A 19629-nucleotide genomic window follows, 5' to 3' on the forward strand; every position below is an offset into this window, starting at 1 on the left:
CTCCCAGAATCCACAAGCTGGGGCCAGGGAACCACAGGGACAGGGCACCAGGTCTTTGAGTGTCTGGGCCACCTCGAGGGGGGCAATGGGGGGAGGGAGGAGGAGTAGGGGCCTCCAATAGCTCCAGTGGGACTGTGTCAGAGTACAGCAAGGCCAACCTGGGCTCCCGGATGGTCCAAGAAGGGGGTGGGTGGAGGGCTGGAGGAGCTACCAGGTCATTCTCCTGGAGTTGGCCAAATAGATTTGGGGCTCCTCTTCCCTGGGCTTTTCCAGCCTCAGCCCTCTGGTGGACTGTGCAGAACCCCTACCTGTGACTTACCCCCTCTTCCAGGTCTCTGTCAAGTTCAAAGGCAAGGAGTGGGTCTCTGAGCAGGATACAAAGGAGTAAGTGCTCCCCCTCAGACTTGTCCACTCTGCTGGCTCCCTGCCCATGGGTTTTCCCTTAGGGTTCTTCCTGAGACCTGGGTGTGCTGGATGATAGGAAGTGGCACATCCCCTTTAGAAATGTACAAAGCTGCCCATGAATCTACGCACTGAGTTTGGGCCCTCTGCTTAGACATCCTCTTGCTGGTCCCCTCTGTCCCCTAGGACTGCTCCACAGGGGGCGGCCAAAGCCTTGGAAGCAGACAGCCTTGGGCCCAGCAGTGAGCACTGAGGATTCACCTCCTGTGTCTCCGCTGTGACTCTGGCTTTGCACCCACTGTCCCTTTCCCTGAGGGACCTGAGCTCTCTTGTAGTCAGAGGGTGGCCAGACTTCTTGCCACGTGTGCCTCGCCTTCGGAACCTGACCCCCACTGTGTTCCCAGGGTCTGGGGGGCCAGAGCGGTGGAGCCTCCAGAGAAGGATGGTTTGCTCTTGGGCCTTCTCCCCGTGCTGAAGCCACCTGCTGCCACCACCACTGCTGAGGAGAAGCCTCCAGGTGGGAACAGAGGGGAAGGGGATGGACGAGGCCTGGGGAGGGGGCAGGTGGGATGGTCTCTGGAGGGAAACTGAGGCCATGCCTCCCTCTGCCTGTCCCTAGGTGCCAAGGCCTGGGTGGAAGCTGAGGACATCCTGGGCCAAGTTCGAAGGCCCAGTCAGGGTCCCGAGGCAGACCTAGACAGCCTTTACCACCCCCCACCCGAGGAGGAGCAGGGAGTGGAGGGGCCCTGACCGCAGGCACTGCCATCTCTCCAAGTGCTCTGGCGGCCAGAGGAGGACCACGAACACATCCACCACCCTGCAGGACCCTGACCTCCCCCCCCCACCTCCTTCTCCCTTGAAGGGACGGCCCATACCTCCCCAGGCCCCTGCAAGAAAAATAAACACCTGAAACTAGGGACAGGGAGGCCAGCCACATGCATTTTCATGGAAAGTCTCTGGGCCTGGTGCTGTCTGGAATGGTGGTGCACAGAGCTGCAACCTCCTAGAGGCATCTGCCCCCATACTGGCACACTGAGAGCTTCCTGTAGGGCTGGAAAGGCCCAGCCAGCCCTCAGCTCCCCACCAAGCTGCCCCAGCTCCAGGAAGGGGCCAATCCCTCCAGGCCCTCCTTCTTACATGTTGGGATGGGGCAAGGTGTGTGAGCCTTGTGGGGCAGTGGCCATTGTCTGGGGACGAGAGGATGGCCACTGGGGACCAGTCTCAACAAAGAAACAGAAAGCTGTGCTGGGCTCCCTGCTGCATGGTCAGAGAAAGGAAAGGACCTGGGAGGATGAGCAGTGGGTGCACAGGGCAACATACAGGCTAAAAAATTGGATATTCACATCATCAAAGAAAATAGATGGGTGGCAAATAAACTCATTAAAGTGCTCAACATTAATCTTCGAGGAATTGTAAATTAAAACCTCATCAAGTGTTGGTGATGACGTGGACAAACTGGAGCTTACTGGTGGGAATGTAAAATGCTGCAAACATTTTAAAGAAAAGTCTGGCAGTTTCTTAAAAAGTTAAACACACATTTACCGTAGGATTCAGTCATTCCACTCCCAGGTATTTATTTACCCCAGCAGTAAGAAAGTATGAGTCCATACAAGACATGTACATGAATGTTCGTAGCAGTTTTACCTGTAACAGCCAAAAACTGGAAACCGCCCAAACGTCTGTCAGCACGTAAATGGGTGAACAAGCTGTGGTGCATCCATGTGGCAGAATATTCCTCAGTGAGAACACAGATGCCTTCAAAACTATTACGCTAAGTGAAAGAAGCTGATTATATTTTTTAAAAAATTGAAAACTGCAAATTAATCTATAGTGTCAGAAAGCAGATGGGGGAATTTCTGAGGGGCAGGAAGACACCTCCGGGGTGACAGGCATGTAATGTTTCCCTGGGTAGACACAGATGTCCAAACATATCAAATTGTACACTTTCAATGTGTGCAGTCATGTCAATTACACCTCCAAAGGCCTGTTTTAAAATAAGCCCGTGTGGTCAGTGACCAGAGGCCCCATGACACCCAGTACAGAGAGCAGGCCCAAGGTCAGGTGACTACAGGGTCAGCGTTGCCAAGCCCAGACAGGGGCTCAAGGGCTGGACAGGTCAGTGAGTGGGGAGGAGGAGGGGAGAGAGGACCCCAGAGTCCATGCCCAAACCCAGAACAGACCCTCCCCCACGGGACCCCAAAGCTCTGCTAGCTTGCCCCCCTCCCAGTTCTGTTCCTTGTCCCCCTCCTTCCCTGGAAGTGCAGATCTGTGTGTCCAGGGTGCCACCTCCTCGGAGCCTCAGGACCACCAGCTCCCAGGTCACCCTGGGAAGATCTCATCTAGGCCCTGGGCGAAGGGAGGGTGGGCAGAGACACTGGTGGTTGTGGCTCCTCTGCTACCAGGGAGCCCTGTCTCCCCAGCTCCCACCTGGGACCTCAGCCCCATCTCCTCCCGCAGGTGTGGCTGTTGGGAGGTTTTGGGGTAGTGAGTGGGCCCTTGGGGAGCAGCTTAGGATCCGGGAGAGTGCCCCGGGGGAATTCCTCCCCATCGTGGGATCCAGGCCAGGCATCAAGCTGCCCATGAATCCACGCCCTGAGTTTGGGCCCTCTGCTTGGGAGCATCCTCTTGCTGCTCCCTTCTGTCCTCCAGGACTGCTCCATGAGGGGGCAGCCAAGCCCTGTTTGATGCAGCCCGGGGCTCAGCAGCAGTGATGTGCAGAAGGTGCTCACCAGCTGCGGGGCGGGGGAAGACGTGCACACAGACATAGCACTCATGACTCCCCAAGTCCACGTGCTTGGGTGGGTGCTCCGGCATCTTTGGGGAGCTGGTGACCTCCCCTGGGACAACCATGAAACGAGTCTTTACGATAAGAATAAAACTGTGGTTTAAGCCCTTCCCACTGCATATTGAGAGACCACCACACATCTATCTTTTCCATGAATCAGAAGGCTCCCTAGGCCGAGTGGCAGAAGCCCCCCAGATGCACCAACCCCCAGGTTCCCTGGCATGTTGTGGACGCTGGGCTGGGCCTGTTGGTGTCTGTGAGGGACTGCTGGGCAGCGTTGTCGGGTTTCAGGATCCTCTCGACCCCTCTTCGGGTCACAGGGCAGGCTTTCCAAGGCCTGGAGCAGGTCGTCGGGGGCAAGCACCCCCTTCTTTAGGTTGACGTTTCCACAGAGGGCCATCTCCCTCCAGGAGAGACCAGGGCATGCTAGGAGTCCTTACGGGGTTCCAGCACCAAGGTGGGACTGAGGGAGGAAGCCTGATGGGACCCCTGCTCCCTACCTCTCAGGGACGATCTCGTTGATTCTCATTCTACCCAATGGACAGAGGCTCAGAGACAAATACAGCCTGCCCTCCCCCACACACGCATACCATACCCACCAAATCCTGCTCTCTGTGGGACAACTCAGAGCCCGGGCTGAGCATGGGCGGACTGAGCGGGGTGAGGGCACAGGATGGGGCCTCCAGGAAATAGGGGCATGCCCATGGGACTCGACGGGTTGCTACCACCGCAACGGCCTTTTTGGACCGCTCATAAAACGCAAACCGTTCAAACTTCTCCAGCGAATTCTGGAAGACAAACAGCAGTGGCTCTGTGGGTCAAGGGAGCCTGCCTCGTTTGGGGCCTGACTAGGTCGCCCAGCAGGCTCAGCCAGCCCTGCCCCCCGGGGTTGCACCCCAAGTCCCAGTGGTGGAGCAGCCCCTCCGGCCCCCCTGCACAAGGACAGCTTCCCGCAGGCTGTGCAGACTCGGGAGGCAGCAGATCTGAAGCTTCAAGCGGGTCAGTGGCTCCAGCCTGGTCCCAGGTCTTCCCTGTTGCCAAAGCCAGGCTTCAGTGGGCCCTAGGAGGTGGGGCCTGGGGGAACTCTGGGGGCCCTGGAGCAGTCCTGAGGCTCTGAGGGGATAGTTGGGGGGGCACAGATGGAAACAGGTCCCTGTCCCACCCAAATCTCAGGAGCTGTGACACCCTGTCCCTCCACGCTGGGAAGAGCAGCCACACAACCCAGGTATCTCCCCAACCCTGGCAGGGTAGAGTGTAGGCCACAGCCAGGACTGGAGGTGGGGGTCCTGGGACCATGATTACAGTGACCAGGGAGGGGGCCAGGTACCCCCACCACCCTCTAGGTTTCACCTAGGTCCTGGTTCACTCCCAGGTGGGGTACCACACATCAGTGCCCCAGAGCTCCCCAAAGCAAGAGCTGGGGGCTGGCAGAGTCTCAGGCCTTGGAGAGCAGTTGTTGGGGATTGGTAGTGGGAAGTGAGGACCCCAGGCAGAGACAGGGGAAAGTGGGTGGGGCCGTGGGAAGTCTGGGCAAGAAGGGAGACCCAGCCACCCCCACTCCAGGTCCACTTCTTCAGCTCCAGGCGGGGAGTGTGCACCAAAGGGCCCTTTGGGCCAGCAGTGGCCACATGAAGACAGGGTCTCAGAGAAAGCATGGAGACTCACCGTGCAGCCTGCCTGGGGGAGGTGGTACTTGTAGTGTCTCCACAGTGGGATCTGAAGGCCCCTGGTCCGGTTGCTGGGCACCAGCTCCATGATGGCAGCCTGGGGCCAGGGCGCAGTCAGCTCTGCTGCCCCCACCCACCCCAGCTACCTGGCATGTGTCCCCCCCACCAGAAAACACCAGCAGGGGCCCCCAGACTGGGAAGGAGAAGGGGCCCCGAGCAGTGCAGGCCCTCACCGGACTCTCCATGTAGCTGTCCAGCAGCAGTAGCTTCACAACAACTTCCAGGAGCTGTGGGATACCCAGGCCTGGGAGGGAGGTGCAGAGTCCGGCTCAAACACTGGTCCTGCCCAGCCACCAAGGATGACTCTTGGCCCCCAGGACAGACGAGGTGCCCCAAGAACAATGTGACAAACTCAACGAAAGCAGTTGGTGTGACACAGTGAATACACACCCCACCACCACCTTGCCCACGACACCCACCTGCACCTTGCTTCAGAGCTGGACAGCCTTGCCCACAAGAGAGGGGCAATAGCTCTCCCCACCTTCAAGGACCTTCCTGAGGCCAGACAGTCCAAGGGTGAGAAGACGCCAAGGACACATTGAGGGCAGGTGTCATGGCTCTGGGCTGTCCACAAGTGGGCAGTAAATGACCTCGGGCCAACAAGGCACCTCCGGCCTCAGTCTCCGGGTTTGCAGGCGGTTACCACAGTGACCAGACCAGGTAGAGAGCCCAGCATCACCTCTGGAGTCTCAGGTGGCAGAGGGCCTCAGGGCCGTGGGTCATTGGGGGTTGCCCGGGGAAGGCGGGATGAGGCAGTGCTGCAGCCCCCTGAAGTGTCACAGCCAGTACTATGGCCATCAGTCCAACCGTCCTTCCCTCCCCCCGGCACCCCCCCCTCCGCCCCGGAGCAGGAGGGACTGCTCACCATCAGCGCAGATCTCCGTGGGGCCGCACTGGCACAAGGAAGAGGTGCGGAAGTTGGCATCTGCAAGGACTGAGTGGACAGGCTGGTCAGACCACCCTACCGCACCTCAGTGGGTCATCTTTCTTGTCCTGTCCTGCTATGTAGACTATGCTTATCCCATCACAGCAGGTTCAGTGAGAACTGAGGTCAGAGGGCACAGACCATCCCTACTGGCCCCCCCACTCCCCCACCGGTGAGAGCAGCCTGGGTCGACGGAGCAAATACAGATAGGGGTGGGAGCCTGAAATCCACGGTGGGAGGAAAAGGCAGTTAATATCTCTGGAGATTCTGTCCAGGCCCTGAGACTCTGGGAGGGGCGGCAGAGTCAGGACCGGGCAGCAGGGCTTGAGGAGGGTTCAGAGAGACTGGAGTCCTGCCTCAGTGTCCCCATGAAGCTCCGGGCTTTGCCAACGGGCTTTGCCAACGGGGCTTTGCCAACGACCTCATGAAAATGGCACCCGCCCCAAACCGCAGGTGTTAGGGGCAGCCTGGCCTGTCGTGGTCCCTCAGGCAGCGCGGGCGGGGGGGGGGGTCTTAGGTGAGGCCGGAGAGGGAGGATTCGGGCCCAGGCCCGGAGGCTGCTGCCCCGGCCAGCACTTTTCGTCGCCGCACCTGGCGTCGAGAGCACCCAGGCTGGGGGAGGGGCTTCCTGCTCCGAAGTGGATCGAAGCGGCCGTCAGTGCATTCTCCCCCCGCCACCCGGGCCCAGCCCTTCCAGGCACAGGAAGTCGTCGCCTCCCGGGCACGGGTGCAGGCTGGGGACTCCACCGGAGACCGGGGGCCGGCAGCTGGTGGGGACACCCAGGGCGGGGGCGCTCCCAGGGCGCTAACCCGCCGCGCTCACTGGTCTCGTCTCCCGGCCCCATCCGCGCCAGGGCGTAGAGCAGCTCTCGGGACAGCAGCGGTGGGACGCCTTTCAGGACCACCATGGTCTCGGCGGTGGGCCGAGGGAGCCGGGCGACAGCCCGGAGTCGGGCCCCAAGGGGCGAAGCCAGCTGAAAGGTGGCAGGGATGGGCGGGGCCTGGGTGGGGGCGGGACAGGAGGGGCGGGGCCCTGCCGTAGGGGCGGGGCGAGCCGCCAGGTCCTGACACTTCCTGGGACTGGACAGACACCCACAGGCCTTCCCTGGTGGCACTGGTGCCCCGACCATGGGCCCGGGGCAGCCATGCCAGGCAATAAGGGGAGTCAGGGGTCTCCACCGCCATTGGGGCCGGGACGGGGGGCTGGTCAGGGAAAGCTGCATCCAGGGTCAGCAGGGCCTAGCAACGGTGCACCGAGGCCCCGCTGGGGTGAGGGCTGTGCCTGGGAGCATTTTCTTCCCCAGCGTGGACCTGGGGTTCATCATTAACATTCCCAAAGTGTTACCTTTTTAGGACAAATACATGCTGGAAAACCAGTTTTATGTAAATAGACAAGAGGGTGCAATTTTTAGCTTCAAGAGCAGATCAAAACAAAACCAAAATTCAACAACAGAGCTAGAGGACAATGGACACAACAGAGGTGGGAGCCCTGGAGGCTTGGGGCCTCCTCTGGGGATGTCAAGTCAGGGTCCGGATTCAGTGTATGGACAGTCACCCAAGGCTCACCTTCAGCTCACTGTCCCCAGATCTCCTCCAACTGGAACCAGACTTGCAGAATCCTGTCCCCTCCCCTGCCCCAGGGTGGGCTCCCTATCCCGATGACTTCTGGAACCCAGTAACTCTGGGGAAACCTAACTTCCAGGTGGACCTGAGACTTTTCCCGCAGAGTCAAGAAAGTTTCTTGGTTGCTGGCTTTGGCCAGGCTGAGGCCAGGGTGTGAAGGCAGCCAGGGGAAATGGTCCTCAAAGCTGTCTGCAACGCCTGGTGCTTTGCTGCCAAGATGGGTCAACGCACACGAAAAATGCCATGAATGAATGGACTTTCTTGATTTGAAGTTTTCCTTCCTGGGGCACCTCTGAAAACTTCGGTGCAGCCTCTGCTTGTTGTTCTAGAATCTAAATAGAAGGTGTGTCGTCATCTAGCACAAATATTCATTTATTTATTTAGCTTTACTAATCCAAACTGCCACTTCTATCTCCTTGTGGGCGCCTACCACGAGGGAGAGGCCCATCCGCCCTGCTGAGTGAGCCCTTATCGAGTCCCCTGTACCTGTTTCTGTAACAGCCTGGGTCAAATATCCAAGTTCCGGAGGCTTGTCTGAAAACAAGTCTCCTGCTGCCCCTGCCTGAGGTTGGATGCCGTCACAGCCTTAGTGGTGGTGGTCCCATCTTTATGGAAACTGCTGTCTTCTTAAGTCCCTTCGCCTCCCAAAGCCTCCTCTAAACCAGCCCATTTTGACCATGGCACACAAAACCCAGCACTTCAAAGAGCATCGGCAGGGCCAGGGGAAGCCTGCCAACAGCTAGTAGCTGGAAGCAAGCTGTGCTGAGAGCACCTTATTTAATATTTTATTGTGCTTTAGATGAAGGTTACAGAGCAAAATAGTTTCCCATTCAACAATTTGTACACAGCATGTCCCAAGACACTGGTCGCAGTTCACTCAATGTGTCAGCACTCTCCCCATTTCTGCCCTGGGTTCTCGTTACCTTTCATTCAGTTTCAAAAGCACTCTAATCGCATGTTTCTCAAGAGATCTTTCTCAAGAGCTTGGCTTTGGTTTCACTGTACGAATGTAACCCAAACAAAGGAGCCGATAATCTGAGCTGTTCACTACCAAAAGCTTTGCAGAAGGTCAATTCACTCCTTTCTCAGTGCAGGCCAGGCTCTCCAGGTGCTGCCCTGGGGCCCTCAGAGTACGGGGTCACACACATCCCTCCCAGGTCACAACCTTTGCCTGGGTTTGTAACTGATACCCTCCGCCTAGCTGCATTAACCTGCTGGGGGCCATGCTCCACCCAGGCATGCCTTGGGAACCTGTGGCCACGTTTGCCCACATTGTGAACACAGCCTGGTCCCAGTGGTACCAGGTGCCTGCCTGTAAATGCAGAGAGCAAATCAAAACAATACCAAAATTCAGCGATGTGGGGCTGGGGCTTCTGAGGCTTGGGAGCCCACATCCTGGAACTGCAACTGTCCCTTTGGCCCATGCTGCCCTCTTGGGCCTCAGGAGGGTGTAGCCTTTGTCCAGAACACAGGGCTTGACTGACTTGCCTCTGGGACACTATGTCTTCAATCCCAGTAGGTCTCCAGATGCTAGGGAATCACGCTGTTACCGCTGGCTGCACTTCCTACATGGGGTTCTGCTTCAGGAGGTCTGGGGATATGCTTTGAGCAAACACTCCAGGGTTCCAACGCAGGCCCTCCTGCTGTCAGCCTTTTGAGACCACAGCTTGTATGCCCTGGCTGGTCTCACACCTGCAGGTGTGCTGATTAGTGTGGGGGGAAGAGGGGCCCCACACCAACCTGGGGACCCCCCAACACAGCAGGCCCACTTCTAGAATCTCAGACATGCTTGGTTAATGAGCAAGGACTTGTGACCAGACACGCACTGCGGCTTCATCCGTGGTGGTTCCATGATGCCAAGAGATGGGACATATCTGAATATCCAAAATGGGAATAAGCAAGTCAGTCATGATATTTCCATATTATAACCTAACTCAGGGCCACCAGAAAGAGTGCTGTGAAGAGAGAAGATGCAGCTGTGTGACAAAGTGGCAGATGACCACGGGGCATTCACATGGGGAAGCAAAGCCAAGGGCAGTGTGTGAAGAATACCACTTTTGTAGAAAGAAAACCAAGCTATATAGCTGCGCATGTAGGGGTGTGTGCATGTTGCCTTATGTACCTCTGTTTTGTTTGAATATCACTTACAGTGAAAAAAAAAAAACCTACACTAAACTGACAGACTACTCAACCTTCTCAACTGGAGCGCGTCACTTTCCTGCATGTCGGTAGGTGTCCCTCTGGGCACAGTTGCATTTGAGCAGCTCTGAATTACACAACAACCCCACACAAGATGTGATGTCTGAACATAACGTGCTATATGCAGAACGATCGGTTTTATCATGCAGTGTGATGGTCGCTTTTGTGTGTCCTTTCTCATCACGGTCTTGTAACCCCCACCCAAGTGACTGGGCGGGTCTGTGCAGACAGGGTAATTGTGGCCCACCAAGGGGATTGGTCAGCTTTTGCCATCCCGCTGGGCTTGGAATGAGCCATCTTAGAGGCGGAAAGGAGAATCCCAGCACCACAAGGAAGAAAAGCCAGGAGACAGCATGTCCTTTGGACCTGGGATTCCTGCACTAAGAAGCTCCAGGAGACAAAGAGAGCACTGTAACCCTGAAGGCTGCAAGAAGCTGCGGCAGAGACTCTGCAGCAGAAGATGGCGTGGCAGGCTTGCTGGCCCAAGAAGAGAGAAAGCTGAGTGCCTTTGGGCAGAGGCCGAAGGCCAGGGAAAGGCCTGCAAGCACGGCTGCGAAGAGGTTTTCCTGATAGAAGAACTGTATCCTGAGTGCTCCTGAGCCTGAATTGTAAATGTTACTTTCCTAATAAACCCCACAATCATTAGTATTGTCTGTGAGTTCTGTGCAGCCATTGCAATGAGTTATCAAACCCAGCAGAGAAGTAGAGTGTGCTGTGGGTAGGGACGTTTGGTGTCAGAATTGGTAAAGATGGCAGATAGAGGAGGCATGTCTGACCTCCACCTCATAGGAATCAGTCTTGGACTTTGTTGATTTTGACTCTCCTTCTCCCTTGTGAAGTTAAAGGATGTCAGATGCTACCCACATGCCATTTTTACATATCGAAACATCTCTCAGTTCCTAAAATCAAGCACAAATATTTCACCACAACAAAGGCTCCAGTGAGTGGAATTCTACTTAGAAGAATACGGTTGGTCAGAACAAGCAAGCTGCAGATGCGGTTGTCACACCTGCTGGGAAAGGACAGACCCTGTGCCTGGGAGGAGCCAAAGACGTGAACCCACAGCCCAGAGGCCCCATGTGGTCACGTAGCCCGCAGCACCCAGTCAGAAAGAAACTGTGTGTCACTTATTGTGTCCTTTAAAAGAATAGGATTTATTTGCTTCTCAAACTGACAGACATATTTTTCCTACTCAGATAAAGATTTTAAGGCGAGTCAGCTAGCTCCTACTGGTCCTTGAAGTTGGCCTTTCTCTTCTCCATGAATGCAGTCATCCCTTCTTTCTGGTCATCCTGGTGGGAAAATAAAACCAAAGCTGACATCCTCGTGTTCTGCCTGTGTTCACTCAAATCATCACCCCCATCAGAAGTGTCGGTGTCAGGTGAGGACAGACGCCAGAATTCAGACTCCCCGTCTGCACCCTTTCCTTTGCATGTGTGCATGCGTGTGCACAGACGTGTGCAGGCACAAACACATGCGGGCACGCACACATGCAAGAACATGCACACAATATGTGCAAACACCGTCTCCACTTTATGCTTAAGAGCCCAAACCATCTATTTTAAATCTTTCTATAAAACACCTAGATACTGCTTCCTAATAATAAAAGAGCTGGGTTATAATGATAATGATAAGAATGATTTCCATTAGGTTATTGGCAGAAATCCCGGACTAAAGTTCCAGATTGTAGTAATACAATACACTTGAACCACATTCCAAACAATTGGTAGGTTCTAGGAAAATCATGAGTAAAATGACTTGCATTTTAAACGAAGGAGCTTGTCCAGGGTGCAATTTCATGAGCCCTTTGGAAGTGGAAAGTAACTGGCAGGTGTTCCTACCTTTGGACTCCCACGCATGGGACCGTGTGCTAGCACCAAGACTCTGGCAGAACAAACCCGACCCCACTGGATGGCATGGACAGGCTGACCAGGGAAGATGGTGCTTAGGCAAGAAGTCTGAGAGGAAACACCCAGCAGCTTTTATGAGGGGAAATACATCACTCTTCAGTGCAATACTGTTTACTCACGGTGGCAAAAGTTGAATAAAAGAGTTTCTTCTCCAACTTATTTCCTTCTGTTAATGTCATTTCAAAAGCTGGAAAAGAAAACCCTGGGAGTTATGAACTGAGCTGTTGAAAGTTGGAATGTTGGATTTTTTTTTTTTTTCCTAATGGTGACAGGAAACCTCCCCTGGCCCCAGCAACACATACACTTTAATTACATTGTGATTTAAAACATAACCAGTAAACCCAATTCCTACTCAAGCTTCTCTGCCTTACCCCTTCACCTCCCTCTCCAAACACATGGCCCAGGCTGAGAGGACTTCATGAACAAGCTGGTCAGGTCTCCCTGGCATCCTATCCGAGGCCTGGGAGCAGACTGGCCCTAGACCGAGAAGGTTCTGGGCACCAGAAACACCATTTGCCCTGGGTCTTCATCCTGGGGGCATGAGTGAGTCTACAGATGAAAGCAGGCAAGTTGTTGTTCCGGAAATATCTTTTTAATCCAAACACGTGGAGTGATTTATCCTATCCATATGGAATTGAGCCATGATAGATGCCTTTAACAGTGACATTACCAGAAACAGCAGAGGGCCTGCATATTCAATACCCAGTATGTGCTGGTCTATGTGGACGGCTTCACAAATATTAGCAAACAGAGAGGAGCCATCCTTTCCTGAAGATAAACAGACTCACTGGGTTAAGGAACTGGCCTGGGGAGAAACTCCTCTTCCAATGCCCAAGGCGCTTTCAACAGGCAACACTAGACAGAGGTTCTTCTTCAAAATGCAAGAACGAATGTTAGATTAAAACCCAAGCAGTCCTGAGGCGCGGCAGGTCAGAGGCAGAACTGAAGGCCTCCAGACAATGTGGACTCTGCCTTATACGCTCGCATCAGGTGGTTTTAGGAAGCTGGTTCTCAGGTCCTGGGTCAAAGGGATCTCACAAGGCTTCCATGTAGTACTTGTGAATGAGGACTTGCACCAGAAGCCCACAAAGAGCTGACACTGGGACCCCAAGCCAGGCTTGCCCACAGGGGTGAGGAGACAGTCACTCAGAGCCGTAAAGCTCAAGCCTCATACCAGCTCCACGAAGCACCCCCTGGAGCCCTACCTGCATTCACAGATTCTTTGGCCATTGCTACCACAATTTTAGAATTGTTGGCAATTTTTTCTGCACACTTGATGGCTTCTTCAACCACAGTCTCAACAGGAAAGACCTTGCTTATGAGACCTGAAACACAGAAGGCAAATGATGTGTGGAAAGACTGGTTGTTATTCTTTTCTGAGTTGTCAGTGCCTTTGGGAGCAGGGATTCTGAAAGCCCAGAGTCTTCCAAGCATCCAGTGGGGACAACTTCCAAGAGTGCAGGCTCTGCTGTCTCCCTCTGCTGTGCCTGGTGCTCACAGAGCTCTGGGATGCAGACAGGCTGTAAACCATGCTGACGGTGAGATGGGAAGCAAGGAGAACAGGTGACCAGCAGGACAGTGGGGACTGCAGTCACCTGCAGGGGAGGGCTGGCGTGGCATACACAGGGACCTCAAGGCCCCACTAATGGGCCTGGGAGACAGCAGTTGACTGGTTTTATTGTTAACCTGCACATACGTTTTAGTCACTCTCCTGTGTGTATGTTATCTCCAGACAGAAAGAAGGCAGTCAGCCCTTGGTTCTGGGATGCTCTGAGCATCCGGGCCTGAATGGAGGCCCTCCCCCACAACCTGCTGCAGCCGCACCTGCCTGCTTGGCCTCCTGGGCTGAGATCCGGTCTCCGGTGAGGACCATCTCCATCGCCAGTGACTTCCCAACAGCCCGCGTGAGCCTCTGTGTGCCCCCAGCGCCTGCAAGGACCCTGCAGTTAGGATTAGTTTTGGGGACTGAAGACATAGCCTGCAACCAAGCCCTTCGCAGCCCAGTGCTCCTCCAACATCCAGACACTGTTTCAGGATCCAGCTACCTGGGTGTCCAGGTCCCAGGCCCCTCCCTGGCTCATTCATCTACCTTCTAACTGTCCAGGCCTTGCTTCCCCTGGTCCTAGCAGCTCCCAGGTGAGTCAGACCCTGAACAAATGCTTGCCTCCTGTGCTCGGGCTCACTGGGCCAAAGCTCAGGGCCTCCAGAATCTGACCTCACACCCAGAGGACAGTGTGGTGACCCCGAGAGCAGCCCACTCTCCCTCAGGGAGTGGATGAGTGCTCCAGGGACCCTGGCCCCTACATCCTTCTCCTGGCCCTTCCAAATGTGCCTCTGACAGCTGGAGCTGGGACCCACCCTGCTAACACTCCACTGGCCTAACCTCTCTCTCCTTTAGTGTGCTCCAGCTGAGAGGGAGTGCCTGACCCCACTTCCCTGCCCACAGGTGTCAGGATGCTGAAGATACACCTGCTACCCACCCAGGCTCAGGCTCTGCCTTTGCAGAGCCGAGGCTGTGGGGACCACCCGGCAGTCCAAGGGGTTTCCTTGCCTCACTGACCTGCACGCCCTCGTGACTTGGCTTTGTGTCCTGGTTGCTAGGGGTGCCTGGCTCCAGGCTTGCATCTGGTGAGCTGCAAGCCTGTTTCTTTATTGTTGGAGACAGCTACAACCTTGTGTGAGGGCGATGTGTGGGAGCACCTTGAGGGCTCGTGCTCAAGGCCGGCGGATGCTCACCTGGGATGGTTCCTATGAGGATCTCGGGCTGCCCAAACTGTGCCTTCTCCCCTGCATAGATGATGTCGCACATCATGGCCAGCTCACAGCCCCCACCCAGCTGTGGACACAGAGCCCAGTCAGAAAGTCACTCTGTGGGCTCATCTAAAGATTCTGCTGAGAGGGAGCAGAGCCTGGCATGGCAGGGCTGACAGGCAGGGTCAGTCACACTGGAGCCACTATCCCTCTGTGGGACACGTGGCCTCTCGTGATGACTCAGCTCTGCTGAGGAGCTCAAAAGCAGCCACGCAGAATCCCTAAGTAATGGGCATGGCTGTACGCCAATAAAACTTTATTTACAAATAGGCAGGGCTGGATTTGGCTATGGGGCATGCGCTTTGCCGAACCCAGCTTACATCAAAGGGTAGTTTATTAAGTAATCACAGATTGCCACAGCCGTAGGCAGAGAGCAGAACAGATGTTGAAACACCAAACAGAGAACATGGAACTCTAAAATGATAGTGAGAGTGTTCACGGGGCAGTGAAGGTTGGAATGTCATCCAAACTGTGCAGAATTGCCAATGCCACGTGTCCTCAGCCTGGTGGAGGACAAGCACCTTCCTGGAGGGCTGGGGAGTGCACATGCGGAAATATGCTTAGCTCTTAGGGTCATCCAAGAGGAGAGGCACTTGCTGGCCTGGGAGCCACACTTGAGGCTTTAACAGAAAACCCCTGTTGCACTTTATATGTACAGGCTTATGGCCTGAACTGTCCTGGCAGGCTAGGAGGGGACGCTCACTGCGTAACCATTGACGGCAGCAATCACTGGCTTCTTCACGTGGGTCACTCGGTCCCAGTGGCTCAAGAACCCGCTGGAGTAGCAGTCCTGGAACTTGTGGTTCTGCATCTCCTTGATGTCAGCTCCCGCTTGGAAGAAGCAGGGCACATGCCCATCACTGGTGTGCACACTTCACCACTCCCTTGGACCCCACCTCTCATGCATCCCCAAATGCCAGAGTCAATCATGTGCAGTGACGGGGCACATCACAGGACACACAGCTGGACAGTGGCAACACGGGTGACATGTGTGTGATAAGAAGTGGTGCCAGTAGACCCAGAGCCTGGCACTGGTCTGAGCTGCTGAGAAGACTGCGCACCAAGACTGACACACACACCTGCCGGCCCTTGCACATCTTCATGTGGCACTCACATAACCCCCAGGCCACACTGAGGCTTCCAAAGGTGTCCATCAGTCTGGAGTTCCCCTGCATGGCTGCCCCCTTCAGTGTAATCCCCTCCCTACTGCCCATGCACCGTGCTGCCCACATACCTGCAAAGGCTTTCTCCCCACCAGTGAGGACAATGGCCCCCACGGCCGGGTCTCCCTCGAAGGCTTCCAGTGCCTGGTTCAGCTCCATCATGAGGCTGTTGCATAGTGCATTGAGTGCCTTGGGGCGGTTCAGCCGGATCAGCCCCACGTTGCTACTCTGCCCCTTCTTCTCTGTGATGATATACTCAAAGTTGGCACCTGTGATGAGGAGGCACGGAGTGGCACCTTCATGTGGTGAACAAACCAGGAGGCCCACGGGACCCCGCCCAGCTCTCAATGGCTGTGGCGCTCGCCTGGAGCTACACAGTGCAAGTGGCCTCTGTGCTACTCCACTTCCACCCAGGATTGACCAGTCCCTTTATTAAGCGAAAGCACTTGTACAGACTAGCAGCCACATGGCCCTCCTGCTCTGAACGTGTCTGGAGGGCTCTTCCCAGAGCACAGCACAGAGACGCCCAAGCTTCCGCTGTCCTTTCAACAGACACTGCCGGGTGAGGGCTGTGTTGTGGGCGCTACCTGCAGCAGGACAGAGCTGCAGCCCTACTGGGTGCCAGGCTGGTAGGGGGTGCAGACAGGTGAGGATGCCAGCAGTCAGGATGGGCAGCTCTGGGATGTCAGGGGGTGGGGGCATCAGCTGAGACATCCTGGGAGGTTGGGAGTTAGTAAATCTTGGAGAGAAAGGGGGTCAGTGTGAAGAGAAGTGGGTCTGTCGGGGGTCACGAAGGAGGGTGGTTCCTGTAAGGACAACAATATTGTCTGCAGGTGTGTTAGGAAATAGCCGAAAGAACATTTGCAAAGTGCCTATCAGCAGCATGCCTGTCACTTAAAGGCCAGGAGATGACCACGGCTGCACCTGCTACTGGCGGGAGGGGCAGAGCTGAGGGGTAAAAACCCACAGGACTAGGTGATTAAGTGGGTGAGGAAGGGGGAGGACCCACAGGGTGCTTCCCCAGCCGGGGCTTGACCAAGGTTCCTCCAGCACTGGACTTGACAGTCACAGGTGGGCCAAGGGGGGGAGCCTGTGGTGCGGGAGGCGGACCCAGGTGGGGGGACACGTCTCCACCACAGACCCCATAGGACGGGGGGGGGTGGCTAGGAATACAGACTTGGACAGAGGGCTTTCTCCTCCTACCCGCCATTTCTCTTAAAGTCACTCAACACACATGGAAGGAGCCGCCTCACGCTTCAGACAAACGCTGCGATGGCCACAGGTGGTAGTGATCCCACCCGGTCCTCCCCTCCCACCTGGCCCCGTGCGCTCTGGCCGCGGGGCGCTGGGAAGACAGAGGGGGCCAGGAGGTATGGGTGCAGGCCAAGGTGAGCCCTGGATCTGGGGTCAGACTGGGGGCCTGGGGTCGACCGAGGGTCCGGGCCAGGCCGGGGGCGCGCGCCGGTCCCCGGGGCCGCCCGCCCCCACTCACCCGAGGCGAAGGAACGCAGCGCCGGGTAGCCGGCCCAGGGCCGCAGGGTACTGCGGACGCGGGGCAGCAGGACACGCAAGGTAGCCATGCCGCTGTCCGAACCTGTAGTTCCCCAGCACCGCCCCGCGGAGCCGCCCCCCGTCCGAGCCATTCAGGGCTCGCCCCACCCACGGGCAGGGTATCGCGAGACAGTGGGGGGGGCGGGACCGAGGCTGGGGGCGGGGCGAGGAGGGTTCCGGCGGCTGGAAACGGGCCGGGGGCGGGGCCGAGGGTCAGATGGCAGGAAGCAGGGCGGGGGTTCGCGTGTGAGGGGCGGGGCCGAGGGTCAGATGGCAGGAAGCAGGGCGGGGGTTCGCGTGTGAGGGGCGGGGCCGAGGGTCAGACGGCAGGAGGGGCGGGGTTCGCTGTGTGGGCGGGGCCTAAGGTAGGAAGTAGGGCGGGGCTCGCGCATGAGGGGCGGGGCCGAAGGTCGGAGGGACCCAACAAAAGTCAGGGGGCCGCGTTCGAGGGTCGCGGGGCGGGGCGCAAGGGGCTCGGGCCAAGTCTGCTTTTCGCAGCTTGAAATCCGGGGTTGCATGAACATTGGCGGGGAGTCCCTCCGGCCGCTGAGTCTGCAGAGGACTGACAGGCGGAGCTGCGGCGCACCCCGCATGCCGACCTTCCCCGCCCCTTCCCCTCTCTGCTCCCGGAATACTGATTAGCCAGTATTCTGGAAGAATCTGGAAGTCTCCTGCCTGGGACACCTGACCGGCCCAAGGGAGAAGACCTTAGAGGTATTATCCGGGAGTTCCACAACCAACAGCTCCCAACCCTGGAGCACCTTGGAGTCAGGCTTGGATATGACAAGCCCCGGTGGTGCAGTGGTTAAGCACTTGGGTGCTAACCGACAGGTTGGCGATTGGATGCCACCAGCGAGGGAGAAAAGACCTGGTGATCTCTTCTAGGAAACCCTGTGGGGCAGTTCTACTGTGTGCTGTAGGGTCGCTGTGAGTCAGAACCGACTGGATGGCAACTTTTTTTTTTTAGTTCCAGTTAAGAGGGGGTATTGCACCCGTGGAGCAAGGATAGACTGTTGTTTTCCTCTAAAAAGAGACATTTGTAGAAGAAAAAACTCTTAGGAATTAAGCACTACTAAGCAGAAAATTAAAAACTCAGTAGAAGATTTGGAAATTAAAACGGAAAGAAATCTCTCAGAAAGCAGAGCAAAAATATAAAGAGGAGGAAAATAGGAAGAAAACTCAGGGGCCAGTCTAGAGCATCTTACATTCTTAAATAGGGATTCTGGAAAGAGGCAACAGCACACCCGGAAGAAACCATTGGTAGAAATAATTGATAATTTTCCAGGATTTCATGAGGGCCAGTTAAGCGCTCAACACAGTGAGTGAAAATAGTATAGCCCCACAGTAAGGCACATCACTGTGAAATTTAAAGAGAAGACCCTAAAAGCTTCCAGGGAGAAAAAACCGGGCCACATACATGTAACGGGCTAGACATAGAATGGCTTTGAATTTCTTAACAGCACTACTGGAGGAGAGGAGAGCTAGCAGCACCACGTGAGCAATTCTGAGGGAAAATGTTTCTCATCTAGAGACTTCCTATGCCTAGGCAAATTAGCGTGAGGGCAAAATAAAGACATTTTTATTTTTAGGATTGCAGTATCTTAAAATAATGACCTCCCATACACCTCAATAAATACGTGAGTAAATCAAGAAAAAGGAGTTCGTGGTTGGGGAAACAGAAGCTCTAGCACAGGAGACAGGAAGATGGAGTCTCAGTGGTGGAGAGGGGAAATTTCAGGGGCTTCTTCAGATCAGAGGAGCGTCAGGAGTTTGTGGCCGTGTACTGCAGGGTCCCAAGTACCTGCCCCTCTCCTCCAGAGATGGCCAGAGAGAAAGTCTAGGAGCCATGGCCTTGACTGGTGAGGGCCAGAGGGTCCTGCTGAGACCGAGGGAAAGACCTCAAGAAGTGCTTCTAACGTGGTGGTACAGGGACCCATGATAACAGGTGACTGGCCAGAGCCTCCTGACCCAAGGGCCGAAGAGTGGATAGAGGACTTTTCTAGATGCTGTTGTACTGGGACACACTATGAACATCCGCAGGGTGACTGGAGGCTGGAGGGTGCTCCCTCTCGGGGAGACAAGGGTGTGGCAGGTGGAGTTAGGGCTTGGGAGACAGTTCTCCATTTACGTGTTGTCTTAAACTTTGTACTCTGTGTATTACACTCTACGTATATGACCCGCAATCAACACCCTTGGAAGCAGCAGTGAGGAAATCAAATGACATATTGCATTGGGCAGATCTGCTGCAAAAGACCTCTTTAAAATCTTAAAAAGCAAAGATGTCAGTTTGAGGGCTAAGGTGCAACTGACCCAAGCCGTGGTATTTTCAGTTGCCCCATATGCATGTGAAAGCTGGACAATGAATAAGGAAACCAGAAGAAGAATCGATGCCTTTGAATTATGGTGTTGGTGAAGAATATTGAATATACCATGGACTGCCAGAAGGAACAAATCTGTCCTGGAAGAAGTCCAGCCAGAATGCTCCTTAGAAGCAGGAACGGTGAGAACTGTCTCATGTACTTTGGCCATGTTA

At 55.5% G+C, this 19629-nt stretch overlaps 3 protein-coding genes across 4 annotated transcripts; 1 reads left to right on the forward strand and 2 right to left on the reverse strand.

Moving 5' to 3' along the window:
- The first annotated feature begins 474 nt into the window (after positions 1 to 474).
- On the forward strand, positions 475 to 1233 carry PRAP1 (proline rich acidic protein 1). Its single transcript, XM_049855113.1, is given in 4 exon segments — positions 475 to 484; positions 589 to 644; positions 718 to 919; positions 1022 to 1233. Coding segments are annotated over 4 exon segments (480 nt in total).
- Positions 1234 to 2624: 1391 nt separating this feature from the next.
- On the reverse strand, positions 2625 to 6817 carry FUOM (fucose mutarotase). Of its 2 annotated transcripts, XM_049854728.1 has the most exons (6): positions 6663 to 6817; positions 5780 to 5848; positions 5088 to 5158; positions 4853 to 4951; positions 3898 to 3975; positions 2625 to 3587 (listed from the first exon to the last, which is right to left on the reverse strand). In XM_049854728.1, exons 1-6 carry the CDS (start codon positions 6745 to 6747, stop codon positions 3288 to 3290), a joined length of 702 nt encoding a protein of 233 aa, XP_049710685.1. In that variant the 5' UTR covers positions 6748 to 6817; the 3' UTR covers positions 2625 to 3287. The 2 variants fall into 2 exon arrangements, with proteins under 2 accessions (XP_049710685.1, XP_049710684.1); XM_049854727.1 differs by having other exon boundaries at positions 2625 to 3975.
- Positions 6818 to 10772: 3955 nt separating this feature from the next.
- On the reverse strand, positions 10773 to 17170 carry ECHS1 (enoyl-CoA hydratase, short chain 1). Its single transcript, XM_049854719.1, has 8 exons — positions 17038 to 17170; positions 15617 to 15814; positions 15086 to 15213; positions 14308 to 14407; positions 13396 to 13500; positions 12777 to 12896; positions 11691 to 11758; positions 10773 to 10953 (listed from the first exon to the last, which is right to left on the reverse strand). Exons 1-8 carry the CDS (start codon positions 17123 to 17125, stop codon positions 10888 to 10890), a joined length of 873 nt encoding a protein of 290 aa, XP_049710676.1. The 5' UTR covers positions 17126 to 17170; the 3' UTR covers positions 10773 to 10887.
- Positions 17171 to 19629: the final 2459 nt, after the last annotated feature.

The sequence above is a fragment of the Elephas maximus genome, chromosome 16, assembly GCF_024166365.1.
Source record: "Elephas maximus indicus isolate mEleMax1 chromosome 16, mEleMax1 primary haplotype, whole genome shotgun sequence".
Taxonomy (NCBI): domain Eukaryota; kingdom Metazoa; phylum Chordata; class Mammalia; order Proboscidea; family Elephantidae; genus Elephas; species Elephas maximus.

What these genes read in the sequence shown, in the direction of transcription:
- FUOM (XM_049854728.1), bottom strand. Translation starts at nt 6,747, where the DNA reads ATGGTGGTCCTGAAAGGCGTCCCACCGCTGCTGTCCCGAGAGCTGCTC. An exon ending in GGGGCCGGGAGACGAGACCA is followed by an intron (nt 5,849 to 6,662) that starts GTGAGCGCGGCG and finishes CTGTCCACTCAG; the next exon opens with TCCTTGCAGATGCCAACTTC. An exon ending in CACGGAGATCTGCGCTGATG is followed by an intron (nt 5,159 to 5,779) that starts GTGAGCAGTCCC and finishes CCTCCCTCCCAG; the next exon opens with GCCTGGGTATCCCACAGCTC.
- ECHS1 (XM_049854719.1), bottom strand. Translation starts at nt 17,125, where the DNA reads ATGGCTACCTTGCGTGTCCTGCTGCCCCGCGTCCGCAGTACCCTGCGG. An exon ending in GCTGCGTTCCTTCGCCTCGG is followed by an intron (nt 15,815 to 17,037) that starts GTGAGTGGGGGC and finishes TCCTCATCACAG; the next exon opens with GTGCCAACTTTGAGTATATC. An exon ending in TTTATTCAACTTTTGCCACC is followed by an intron (nt 10,954 to 11,690) that starts GTGAGTAAACAG and finishes TTTTCCCACCAG; the next exon opens with GATGACCAGAAAGAAGGGAT.